Source organism: Protobothrops mucrosquamatus, unplaced genomic scaffold (assembly GCF_001527695.2).
Source record: "Protobothrops mucrosquamatus isolate PMUCROS unplaced genomic scaffold, P.Mucros_1.0 scaffold_265, whole genome shotgun sequence".
Lineage (NCBI taxonomy): Eukaryota > Metazoa > Chordata > Lepidosauria > Squamata > Viperidae > Protobothrops > Protobothrops mucrosquamatus.
In genome coordinates, this window is record NW_015386341.1 from 171,837 (window position 1) to 184,890 (window position 13,054).

At 35.3% G+C, this 13,054-nt stretch overlaps 2 protein-coding genes across 2 annotated transcripts in view; one reads left to right on the top strand and one right to left on the bottom strand.

The window, feature by feature from the left end:
* LOC107302477 (kinesin-like protein KIF28P) overlaps positions 1-6,341 on the top strand; it is a 31,442-nt gene extending 25,101 nt beyond the window's left edge. The window contains 9 exon segments of the mRNA XM_015831584.2: positions 68-342; positions 680-814; positions 1,059-1,225; positions 1,930-2,036; positions 3,732-3,882; positions 4,969-5,159; positions 5,695-5,825; positions 5,827-5,848; positions 6,321-6,341. Of these exon segments, the coding sequence (XP_015687070.2) occupies positions 68-342; positions 680-814; positions 1,059-1,225; positions 1,930-2,036; positions 3,732-3,882; positions 4,969-5,159; positions 5,695-5,825; positions 5,827-5,848; positions 6,321-6,341 (1,200 nt within the window).
* A 368-nt stretch (positions 6,342-6,709) lies between these two features.
* Positions 6,710-13,054, bottom strand: part of SCCPDH (saccharopine dehydrogenase (putative)) — a 17,771-nt gene continuing 11,426 nt past the window's right edge. The window contains exons 11-12 of the mRNA XM_015831587.1: positions 9,218-9,299; positions 6,710-7,532 (exon numbers count right to left, since the gene is read on the bottom strand). Coding sequence (XP_015687073.1) covers positions 7,427-7,532; positions 9,218-9,299 — 188 coding nt within the window. The 3' untranslated portion in view covers positions 6,710-7,426. The remainder of the gene's footprint in view (positions 7,533-9,217; positions 9,300-13,054) is intronic.

The following is a 13,054-nucleotide window of genomic DNA, read 5'->3' on the forward strand; positions in this document are numbered from 1 at the left end:
GTAATGGTCATAAACTATGTTTTAGTTTCTCTTCTCTCAATTAAGCTGGATTGATTGATTTTTCTAGGTATGGATTTGGTCAAAACCTAAGTTCATCAACAGAAAATTTTTAATGGAAGAGCTTTACCAGCAGTTTTTAAATGGAGAAGATGTGCAAGTGGACAAAGAGTGTGATCCATTTTGGGATCCTGTGGAGGCAATTCATCTAGGATCTGCTCATATCTGGCTCCAATCTCTTGCTTATTGCATGAAACTTGAGGAACAAATAGAACTTCTAAATTCTGACGGAACGGAGGAAGCAATCCTCTTGATCAACATTATCCCATGTATGCAAAATGGGAGGTAAGCATTTATGTATCATATGTGCAGAATAAAAATTGCCCAAGGAAAGGATCTTCTGCCCATAGAATATCCTAAATATGAGATAATGCATTTTCCTGAATAGTGAGGATACTCAGGATTCAGAGTTAACAGGTCTTAATTTGGATAGAATAACAAATGGTTATCTGAAAAGAGAAGCATTCCTTTTCTGATCTTCCATGCAGCCATCTCGAAGGGTGTGTGTGTGGAAGTCAGAACAGTTTCATAGCAGTCTTCACATCCGCACAAGATGAATGTTACTACTCTCTTACATGCTTAGCACCACTCTTACCCTTTTTGCTCTCCTTCCACTCTACAGACCTTTGACAGATGATGATATGATTATTGACCCTTTGGAATTGCTGGGCAAAAGGATTGATTTCCAAATTCACATTTTTCAGTGCCTTGGAGTTAAATGGATTAAAAAAGTTACACAAAGGGGAATTCAAATTGGGTATTTTTTTTTTACATTTGTCATTTAAAAATGAACATATTTTGAGTGTTGCATTTTTATTGTCTTGTTTAAGATATGTGGCTTTACTGTTTAATGCTCAATTTCATTTTTTTTCTTTTTTAAAGATTTCTTGATTCTTTTTAGCTTTGTTTCTGGGCTTCTTTCAGAGGGAAAGGGATGTGAAAATAAATAGTTATAAAATAACTGACTTTTCATTGAACAATTGTTTCTTTTGCATATTTAGATACAAGGTTTATGATCTCCCACATGTATTATACACAAAACCCACTTGGAAAAATGTAAATCCTAAAATAGAAGAATTGATTCAATTTTCATCCATGAAGGTTTCCCAAGATTTTTTGAATTATCTCCAGAGAAATGCTTTAATTGTTGACTTGTGGGGACTTCAAGGTATTATTTTAGTTTCAGTTTTATTAAATTATGCCTGAACGTTAAGCTTCATATCTATATATCTTTGACATTATAAGCAGCTGGAATAATACATACTATACCAGATCAAGTAGAAAGCTGTACTGTTGCCTTTCGGATCAAATGCACAATTCTTTTTATTGTTGTTTGGTTCATTTGGTTGTTCATTATTAGACTATCACTACCAGTTCTGACTCTTCTGTTGGAAGTAGTTTATTTGTTTATTAAATTTTTATGCTGTCTATCTCCCTGATGCAGCGACTCTGGATGACATCACTTGGTTGACCTTCTAACTCCTCCCAAGGCAATCATTCATCCAGCATACTTAGTCTTCCTAGGTGACACTGGCTCCTCCTTCATGCTTACTGGTTTCCCTAGGATACTGTGCATGAGCAGTATCATAATGGTGGCTGTTGGCTAAGAGGCACCTGAAGTAGCAGAATATGCCATCAGGTGAGAGGGGAAGAAGGAGGCCTCAGGGTAGCTGAGGTCAATCTATTTAGAAGCATGATGTAAAGAATTTTTAAAACAGAAGTCTTAGAAGCCTAAGGACATATCAGTCCAACACTTTAGGGTTAGTCAGGATGACTGATAGAAAAATTAATGGTATTGACACAAAACAATTCTGTTGTCAGCTAGAAAACAATGCATGCTTCATAACTAACAGTATTTTCCTGGCCCTGCAGAAGGATGTGCAGAACTGATTTCTACTGAGGAAGGCATGGCTGTCACTAGGGAGGGCTCATATATTATCGATAATCCAAAAGTGGGGATTTTAATCCGAGGTGATCTGGTAAGTATGTACCGTCAGTTAAAAGTAGTTTATTCTTTATTTCCATTCATTTCAAATAATGAATGCTTTTATGTACTTGGCCTAATTTTGAATGAAACAGAGACAGCACGAATCCCGGGAAAGGGGGAAGAGGATCCAAGAGGGACATCGGGAAAAGGCCACAATTGGAAAAGGTCAAGTGAATAAAGAAAGTTTAGTTATACGGGAGTGCCACAGTGGTACTGGCAAGATAACCTTTTGTATCTGTGATAAAACTGGAAATGTTGCCTGGAATTGGATCATCCGGGCAGAAAGACCCTATTTCCAGTTCAAAAGGAGGGGATAATTGTGGCAAGAGTTAGTGGGAGAATGGTCGATTTACTGAAAGGTATAGATTGATGCCACTGCACTCTCACTTTATTTGGGATATCCCCAGGACAGAAATTCAATCTTGCACAAATATTTATGGGGAAACAACATTATTGTAGGAATAGTATCACAGCTCCCTTGCAACATAATAGGAACAGATTTCCCAATGTGCCATAAATGGGCAACCGATCTGTCCCAGAAATTTGGAAGAACAACCAATATAGAACTGTTGCCAGGATTACTATAGACGATAAAGGGATCAGGACTAAAAGGAAGGAAAAATCCCATTGAGATGCCAGAAGAAAGGAGTGAATTAAGTAAATACATCAGGAGTTCTGCCCTAAATCCCAGCACAAAGGAAAAAGTAGGGAACCAGAAAAAGGCTATCTCTTCTGATAGGAAAATAGAAATATGAGAAAGAGTGATAAAGGAGAAACAGGTTAAGAAAACAACTTCCCACTCTAGCTTGCAGTCCTGAACTTTTCTGGAAATTTTCATGTACTTACCAGGGCTGTATTTTGCTATTAATTAAATTTATTGGTTGCTCATCTTACCAGAGGATAACTCTGGGTGGCTTGTGATCACCTAATGATGCTTCTAACTTGGCATACTTTAAACAGATGTGTTACATATAGTTCTCAGCTGTGGATTTGCTTTACAGAAGTGAGCAGCTATTGCTTTTGAAGGATATCCAACCAACGGCTGTATGATGGGATTTTAGTCATCTGGATCAGCTTCCCCTTTGAACTGCTGTTTTGAGAGTGATTCTCATTATTATAATAAGAAAAAATGATTTATTTAGTGATACCGTATCTCATTAGATCAGCCTTTTAAGATATTACCATACAGCAGCAATAGGCTGGATGTTCTGAAGAGTCAAGATGGGGAAGAGTCTTCTGGAGAAGGTCAACCTATATTATGTGGTTGCTATGAATTGGCATTGACTTAATGGCCTAAGTCTTTGTGATGTGTATAGCTGCAGTCATCTGTATAATTGATTCTGGCTGATGGGAGAGTTTGAAGAAGTGATTCCCAAATGTATGAAGGCTTCTCCAGCAACATACTCATCAGTAACCAAAAGAGAGATCTTTTGTACTTTATGATTTATAAATTATCAGCACATTTTATTTCTCTCCAGTGCCCGTCCTCCCAGTTCAGCACATTGCTTAAAGTATTTATTCTGTGACTTCACTTCAAACATTCTGCACTGAGTTCTGGACCCAGAGTTGCTTTTAAATTGCCAATAACCATTTTAATTCAATGAAAAAACTTGCATTAATAATAGCAGTTTCCACCTGAATAATTGCACATACACATCCTAAATCATAAACAATATATTTTATTTAGGATACAGAAAGTCATATCCCTGAACTTTACCAAAAGCTGTTAAAACTAGAACAAGAGACTGAATTACTTAGAGATATTAATAGAGCTCTGACAGAGGAAAACATACATCTGAAGACTAAACTGAAAGAATATGAGGCAGAAACCCATTTCAGTAAGTATCTGAAAATAAAAATGTAATTCTTTACTTTTCTTTGTTTACTTTGAAATTGCTAAGCCAGCTGTTACCACAGGCTGATAGCCTCCAGATGTTGATGAAATACAATGTCAACAATTCCTTAAACCCATCTGGAATTCCTGAGAACAGGAATTTTTAAAATAATTATTTTATTAACTTGAGACCGGGATGGAATGCTCCAACGGGTTTCAAGTGAAATATTCATTTTGACTTTGTAGTAGGATGGTATTCTGAAGATCATTTATTTATTTATGACATGTGTTTTCCAACCTTCATTCAGGAGCAGTCTACATAAATATTCTTCTTTGTATTTTCCCCCATCGCAACCCTGTGATGAAGGTTGGATTTACTGGCCTCAGGTCACCCAATGACATTCTGTGGCCGAGAGTGGATTTGAATCTAAGTTTTACTAGTGCCAGTCAAACAACTTAAGTACTACATCACATTGTATTCTAAGCTATGATGCATGATTGCAAACATCACAACAAAATTAGGATGCAGACAAGAGTTTTAAAGGCAGTCCTTGACTTATGACAACAATTGAGCTCAAAATTTCTGTTGCTAAGCAAAACATTTGTTAAGTGAGTTTTGCTCCATTTTACGACCTTTCTTGCCACAGCTGTTAAGTGAATCACTGCAGTTGTTAAGTTAGTAATATGGTTGTTAAGGGCATCTGGCTTTTCCACTGACTTTGCTTCTCAGATCGCAGAAGGTGATCACATGACCCCAGGACACTGCAACCATCATGAGTCAATTGACAAGCGTCTGAATTTTGATCACATGACCATGGGGATGTGCAATGGTCATAAGTGTGAAAAATGGTCATAAGTCACTTTTTTCGGTGCTGCTGTAACTTTGAGCAGTCACTAAATGAACTGTTTTAAGTCAAAGATTACCTTGTTAACCAATGTATCCCAAATTTCCTGATATTAGGAATGATTACAGAGAGTTCCAAACCAAACGGCAACACTCTTTACTGTAACATTTGATGATGGGTCTTCTTCTGTACAATGCATTCCTATTGAGCCCATTGATACTAATTGTTAAATCTTCTTCTTATAGGTAAGATCTTAAAATCTCCTTCGAAGCTCCAAGTTAATAAGATAATTTCACCAGCATCAAAAGACAGTCGCACAGTGTGCGGTTCTCGTGTCAGCTGTGATGCTGAATTTGCTAAAGCTCTCAAATCCTTCTACCAGAAAATGAATGTGATCCGAGGACAGTTCTTAAAGCTACAGCACTACAGAGCCCCGGTATACATTACAAATTCTCTTGGGAAGACATGGATTACGTTCTCCTTGATTCTAACTGTTCATGTCGTTTTATGGATATCATTTCCAAAGGGTCTGAGAAGTTTATTTTTCTTCAGGTCACTTAGTACTTTCTCAGCCTTTTATAGCCCCCAGATCATCACCTAAATGGGCCAATTTTAGATTAGGATCAAAATGGGTACCTTGACTGGCTCCCAGGGAGGCCTCAAAATTGAACTCTAAGCTTAACGTAGTACCCCTCTTGCTGTAAATATACGCAGATGCCATTCAAATTTAGGATACTAGAAATACTATTCTAAATCAAAATTGCTTGGGGAGTAATACGATAAATACCAATTAATCTATACAGTAATAATTTAAAGTACCTTGTTCAAATAGCTTTGTTCTATAGGCTGCCTGTTTGCTGTTTTCATATCAAAGTTCCATTTTTTTTATAGGCATTATGAACCGCACTGTTACTTGAAAGTTTTTTACTATACAATATTGCAGGAAAGAATGCTATTTATTTTATTTTTAGGATGAAGATAACATCCAACTACTTCGACTTTTTACTGAGAGACAATCACACTTTTTAAAGGATTTTGGAGAACAACTTGAGTCAAGTATAAGTAAACTGAAAAATGATGTTGCCTTAATAGTTAAGAAGAAACGAGAGACTAGGTTACAGCAAGGTATTAAGTGAATGTGGTTTACCAAGTAAAATAGTAGTGAGTTGGAAATTAAGTCAATACTTACATATATCATTATATGTCCACTGCCTTCTAATTTCTTTACAATTTCAACATTAGCTTTTTGAAAATTTTCTTCCTTTAGACCTTGTTCATAACATAGAAGGATGTATACTGGAATTTACTATTCATTGTAATAGGGACAGTACTGTGTGTCTTCTTCAACTCTTCCTAACAACAGAGTAATAAGAAATTTTTGTTGTTGCTGATTATGAACTTTCCTTTCCAAACAATGAGACTTATGGAGTTCTTGGTGCTCTCTAGACATTTCATTACCCGACTAGGTGACATCATCAGTGCACCAGTATGGGGTTTGCTCAGTTTATATACAGTAGCTTGCCCTGCCAGTATTGGAGGGGATGTGGTTTTCTCCTTGGTAGTTCCTTAACTGAATAAGGTTTTTTGCTTGTTTCAGCTTTCTCTTTTATTGGAATGAGACTTTTATTTTCTTAGCTCTTCTTATCAGTACCACAATTACTGATAAATAAAAGTTTAAGATTTTTATATATCCATTTAGTTTATTTGGTTGATTATCTCATTGCCTCCTGAAATGTGAATAAGCATAAGTGGTTCATAAGAACATCCCATTTCTGATAGGGATGTAAAAAAAAAAAGGCCTTCAGCATTAAGTATAAGAATTGATAATCTTGCTTTTAATTTGAGCTATAAAAGAAATTAGAGCTGGTATTCCATAATACTATCTAAGATAGTAGGATGAAATATATCATATTCTTAACATATTGGATCATGCTAATTCTTACACTATAGCTGAATTATGCTTTAAACATTTATGAAACCGACAACAGATTTTCAATCTTTTTATTGCGTTGAAAAATAACAAAGAAAATAAGAGCAACTAAGTATTTTCTTATATATTACCATCTTCTGAAATGAGTTTAAGTTTTTAAAAATGCTAAATACTCAGATATGTTTCAGCTGGAATGGATACTTAAGTTATGAAGTTTAACTTCACAGGTTAAATGCTTTCATAATGCTATAGCAAACAAGTAAATATAGAAAAATACCAAATAACTGGATTCAGTAAGACCTATGCTAAGGACAATTATTTTATTCCATTAGTCAACAAGATGCCAATGGAATTTATTTCCACCTTCAATATTTGATCAGTTGACAGAGTTTCCACAATTTAATCTGCAATAACTTTCCAAAATCAAATAGGAAAAAAGTATACATAGTTATTGTTTAAAAATGAAATGGATCAGAGTTAGATTTAATGATTCCTAGAAATTGGGTTTGTTTCTAATAAGCAAGAGGGCTCTATGAATCATTCCATTAGATTAACCACTGCTAATTAGTTAATGGCTGTTGATATCTATTTCCAATACTAATAACTCCATCTTCCTAACTCTCATGTGAACCATTCAAGCAACGGTATCTTTACATTAAGTTTATTAAGTTTATCAACTTTATTATTTATGATATCATTTTGAATGTGCATGTGTGTGCGCGCACAGTCAAACACACACACAAAGGGTTGCTGTATCCGTGGATTATTTTTTTTCAGACTTCAGGCTTGCTTATGACAGAGAATTCAATTCCATGCTTGTTCAGTCTCTCCACAAGTTTTGTATTATAGAACACAGCCCCAGGAGAATAGACACCACCTCTGCAACACAAGTCACATTTGTGGTTAGCAACACACAAATACAAGAAAGCCTAAATTTTTACAACAAACCACATTAATGCAAACTCCAATATTAATGCAATTTGGGGGTTAAAAGATGGGGTTTTCTTCTGACATAACTAAAAAAATCATTTATCTTAATGAACAATTTGTAATTAAAAAAAGGACAAAAACATACCAGTGATTTTATAGATTGGATGCATGAAATAATATGGAATAACTAATGCAATAGACAGCGCAACCCTAAACATGATTGCACCGTAGTAAATTTATTGAGTTCAATAAAACATATCCAGGTACAAAGGATAGCAGCTCAAATCATAAACATGATAAGCAGATTTGAAGAAACTGGTAACATTCTTTTCCAATTATTAAGAGTATTATGGTTATTCTCTTATTCACAAACCAAGTTTGGATGGTATACAAAACATAGTTTAGAGATTTTATTCAGATTTTACCACTTGTTACAAGAACTGTACTTGGCAAGATCCTGTAAAAACGTAGTGAGCTTCCCTTGACCAAATATTATACAGCTAAACATTAGGATAAGATTAATCAAACTCCTTATACAGATAGTTCTTAACTTACAACCATTTGTCTAATGGCTGAAGTTACCATACAATGAAAAAAGTGACTTATGACCAGTTCTCACACTTGCGACCATTGCGGTACCTTTTCCAATCATGTGATCAAAATTTGGGTGTTTGGCGAAGGCCCTGTATTTACGATGGTTGCAATATCCCGGGGGCCTGGGATTGTCATTTGCAACCTTCCTAGGGAGTTTCTGACGAGCTAAATCAATGGGAGAAACCAGATTCACTTAATGAATACACAATTCAGTTAACTGCAGTGATTTGTTTAACGATCATGGCCAAAAAAAAAAAGGTCATAACATGGGGTGTGACTCACTTAACAATTGCCTTGCTTAGCGACAAAATATTTGGACTCAAGTGTGGTCGTAGGTCAAGGACTACCTGTAGTGCATTGCTTCTAAAGTTTATTCCTCACTGCCCGCTTTCTATAAATAGCTCAAAATATGTGGATAATGAGGGTTTATAAAATGGGAGAAAGAGTTACCGTAGCATGGAACTGTACGTTCACCTAGTAGGATTTTGCCATTTAGTTTCTTGTCCTTAAATACAGGTAGTCCTTGACTTACAACAGTTCATTTAGTGACCGTTCAAAGTTACATCAGCATTGAAAAAAGTGATTTATGACTGTTTTTCACTGTTACGACCATTGTATCATCCCCATGACCATGTGATCAAAATTCAGATGCTTGGCAACTGGTTCAGGCTTATGGCCGTTGCTATGTCCCAAGGTCACTTGATCCCCTTTTGCGACCTTTTGACCAGAAAAATAAATGGGAAAGCCAGTTTCACTTAACAACCATGTTACTAACTTATTAACTGCAGTGATTCACTTAACAACTGTGGCAAGAAAGGTTGTAAAATGGAGCAAAACTCACTTCACAAATGTATCACTTAACAACAGAAATTTTGGGCTCAATTGTGATCGTAAGTCGAGGACTACCTGTATATTTCACTCAACCTCTTTGAAAGAACTGACACTAGCAATTGTGAAATTCTTCTGGTGCTTATTTTCATCGAGTAACCATAGCATGCAAAATAAGATAGATGTTTCACAATTAGAAGATAAACACTCACTTTTTGGGAAGAGAATTCTTGTCCTTAAGAAGTGCCACAGCAGCCTGTACCATTGCTATAGGTGTAGCAACATAACCAGCCTCTGTAAAGAGATATATCATTACACTCATCACTTCAGGACAATTTGAGATGAAGAAGACGGAAAATGAAACCACCGTGATGAAATAGAAATACAGTAGATAATACAGCAGATACAGTAGTTGCTTTACTTGAATGCCAGTAAGGACAGGAAGGGCTTACAAGAATTTGGAGAGAGAAGGGAAGTCAAGAGAAGCAATAACAATATCACTTAGATTTATATACCGCTTCACGGTGCTTTACAGCCCTAAGCGATTTAGAGTCAGCATATTGCCCTCAACAATCTGGGTCCTCAATTTACCGACCTCTAAGGATGTAAGGCTGAGTCAACCTTGAGCCGGTGTGACTCGAACTGCTGAATTGCTAGCAGTTGGCAGTCAGCAGAATTAGCCTGCAATACTGCACTTTAACCACTGCACCACCATGGCTCACAATTAACAGTCTGACACAAAAACCACAGGAAAAAGCAATAATATGTTTTTTTAAATAAATATTTTATTAATTTTCTAGTTTTACAATCAAATACTTAATAGACAACGTGTTGTCTGGGTCCATTAGTAATTGAGTGGTATATATTAATTTCTTCAATCTAGATCCAATATTGCACCATCAAATGTTTCCTCTCTTCTTCCACTAGTACCTGTTTTCCCACACTAGGCAAATACAATTCTTATTGATATTAATAAATATATAATTTAATATCAACATCTTTGTTACATTTTTCCCATAATGTCAGTTTTAGATAACTTTTCTAACCAAAACGTATCTTAATTGCATTTGCACTTAATATCCCTATGTTCAATCAGTATCCTGTTTTTGCTTTTTTTTTTAATTTTAATTTCCCATCAGTGTTCAAAATGTCTCTATTGTTTATAATTTCAAAATAAGTTATATTTGGGTAACCAAAAGCTTCCTTTATTCAAACTTCTTAGCATTTTCCTGTTTTCCTTCTCATACCACAATCTAATATTCTAATTACAAAACTTATCTCTCTAGTTATGATAGTACTTCTATTTCTAGCAATTATATATACTCCATCATATTCAAACATCTAGTTAAATAATATAATATCCCATCTAATGGATTAAAACCTCTATTTTCTTCAGTCTTACTCTAGCTTTCTTCCTTTGCCAATTAACTTTCCAAGTCAGTGCATTTGAATCATCAAGTAATTTTTTTTCTGTTTTTGTGTATATTGTTTGGAATAAGAAAGACCATTTGGTTAAAGTATTTTTGGAAGAATGAACCCATTGATATTCATTAAACAGCCTCCCTCCTTCTCCAATTCCCCACAGTTCTCCTAACAGCTCTATCTTCCATTCAATCAGTTCTTCTTTCTTTTCCTCAAATGTGTCCTAAATTCTTGATTGATAAGATGCCTTTTCCATTTCCGATATTATTGCTCCGTCTTCTACTTCTTCAGTTGTCTGAATCTGTCGGTTAATTCCTTACTTTAGGTCCTCCATCTTTAGATCTGCTTCCTCAAGTTTTCCTTCTATTTTCTGAGTTGTTAGTTCCTTCTTTGTAGTCATGTTCTGGGTTTGTAAATTTAGATTAGAAAATTGTTCTTTTATCTTCTTTGTGTTATTTCTAGTCTCATCATGAGCTAAAGCAATAGTCTTTTATATTAATTTCAACATGGAGAGAATTTCTTTCTGATCTTCATCCATATTTTCTTGGTGGTATATCAAACTGAAGACTTTGGGGACAGGTGTTAGATATGGTTTTTTACCATTTAAAGCTGACTATGGGACACCCATTTCATTTTTTGTAGGTGGTCTTTATAATAAAAATTGTTCATCAATCTAAGATTTGTAATCCAAAATATTCCATCATCTCAAGCAATGAAATGTGTTTCTCCTGCAGGGAAATAGTTCCACAACACAGCTCTGAAAGTAAGTTAATATTTATATTTGTAGTTCAGGCAGACCAGTTTCAAAATAGTTCATCATCTCTTCCACACTGATAAGCAGCCCAAAAGTTTTCCCCCCCTTTTCCCAGCTGTTGTCTTCAAAAGTGAAAGTTTCCAAGGACAGACAGCAAAAGTCTTATCTAAATCTGGACTTCAAGCCAAGTTTCCTTTAGGCATAAGAAATTGTAGTACCATAATTCACCACTAGATGTCATTAGCGCCATTTTCCAGCTTTTTAAATCCAAACTTATATTACAAGCTTTTCAAATCTTTTTTTTTAAAGAAGTCTCAAAAACACTTTTAGTCCCCAAATTTCAAAATCATATATGTGTATTAATTCCAAGTTAATCTTGTAATTTTCTCTGTTTCCCCAAGTAATTATTTTTTTTCTTTTCCTGAGGGAATGGGGTGGAAATTTCCCTTCCGTCTCTCATTGGGGGGGGTGTGTGCTTTGGGCAGTTTTTTTCCAGGAAGAAGTCCTAGAGTCATACAGAGAGGATAGGGTCTCACCCAGTTTCCTCCACGTTGCTGAAAAGTTGCTTGTTGGTGCTTATTGTCTTCAGTTGTCAGCAGCTTCTGACTGGCTACACGAATGTAGCCAGTCTTTTTCCCGCCGGTTTGGAGGGCTTCCTCGGATCAAACGGAAGGGCTGCTGCTCTCCCGTAATCAACGAGGATCCCTCCTTGCCTGTCGCCTCTACGGGGCGACTTTTGACACGTTTGTATATAATGTGTATGAAAATAGAAATACTGGTAGTCCTGGTGACAATCATTCTCTAAATAAGTATTCAGGAGGAATTTTGTTGATGTACCTTTAAATACAATCAATATCCTAAATTACCTGTTAAAATTTTAACATACCTATTAGGGAAAAAACAATGTAAGAATTGTACATCATTTTGGGGTAGTGGCATCAAGATTTTAATGAATATTTATCTCCAGGCTAAACTCAGGAGAAATTATTGCCACTATTGAAACAATAAACCTAGATTCACCATAAGCATATATAAACCAATTCTCTTTTATTTGACCTCCATCATTCCTTGCCTCGTTACATCATGATCATACTACTGACCAATTAGTAGTCACTGAGAGATCATCTGGCAATAAGGAAAAATAAAATTGCAATTGACCCTCATCAAACTGGATAGAACTTTTTTTTACTTGTTTTAGATGCAATCAAAATTACACATCCTCTGCATATAGGCCACCATTCCTCATATTAATTTAATTCTTCTCTTTGCATTACAGAATAATGTTTCTGCATGCATCCTTGTAAGTATACATTGCAATCACAATATTATTCAAGGCTTGACTGCAGAGGTACACCTGCATGACAAGAAGGCATTTCTATTCAGACAAATTGGTCCTTTTTGAATTATCCTCTACCCTTTGGTTTCCTTCCTTCAATTGTACATGAAGGAAAGAAAATTTGACTGCACAAATAATATTGGTTTTGTATAATTAGATCCTGGAAAATAGTTCTACATGTCTTACATTACAAATTCTCTATAACAACTACAAAAACAAAACAAAACAAACTTTTAATTATCTTGATTCAGTCTAGTATTTCAACTGCTCAGGAATGGATATATTTCTATAAATTCTAGGGTTAGGAAACAAAGCATAGACTTAATTTCCATCATTCTTTACTTCATTTTTTAATCTGTGGTATTGTGAAAATTGACAAAGTATGATTAATGTTAAATAGGAAGAAAAGCAAGGATGGCTTTGCTCACAAATTTTTAAACAACAGTTTTGGTGAACTGTCTGAATTGAACCACATACTTGTTTGTTATTTCTCTAAAATCTTGTTCACATAAAAAGACTTTTAATATCGCTGGAGTT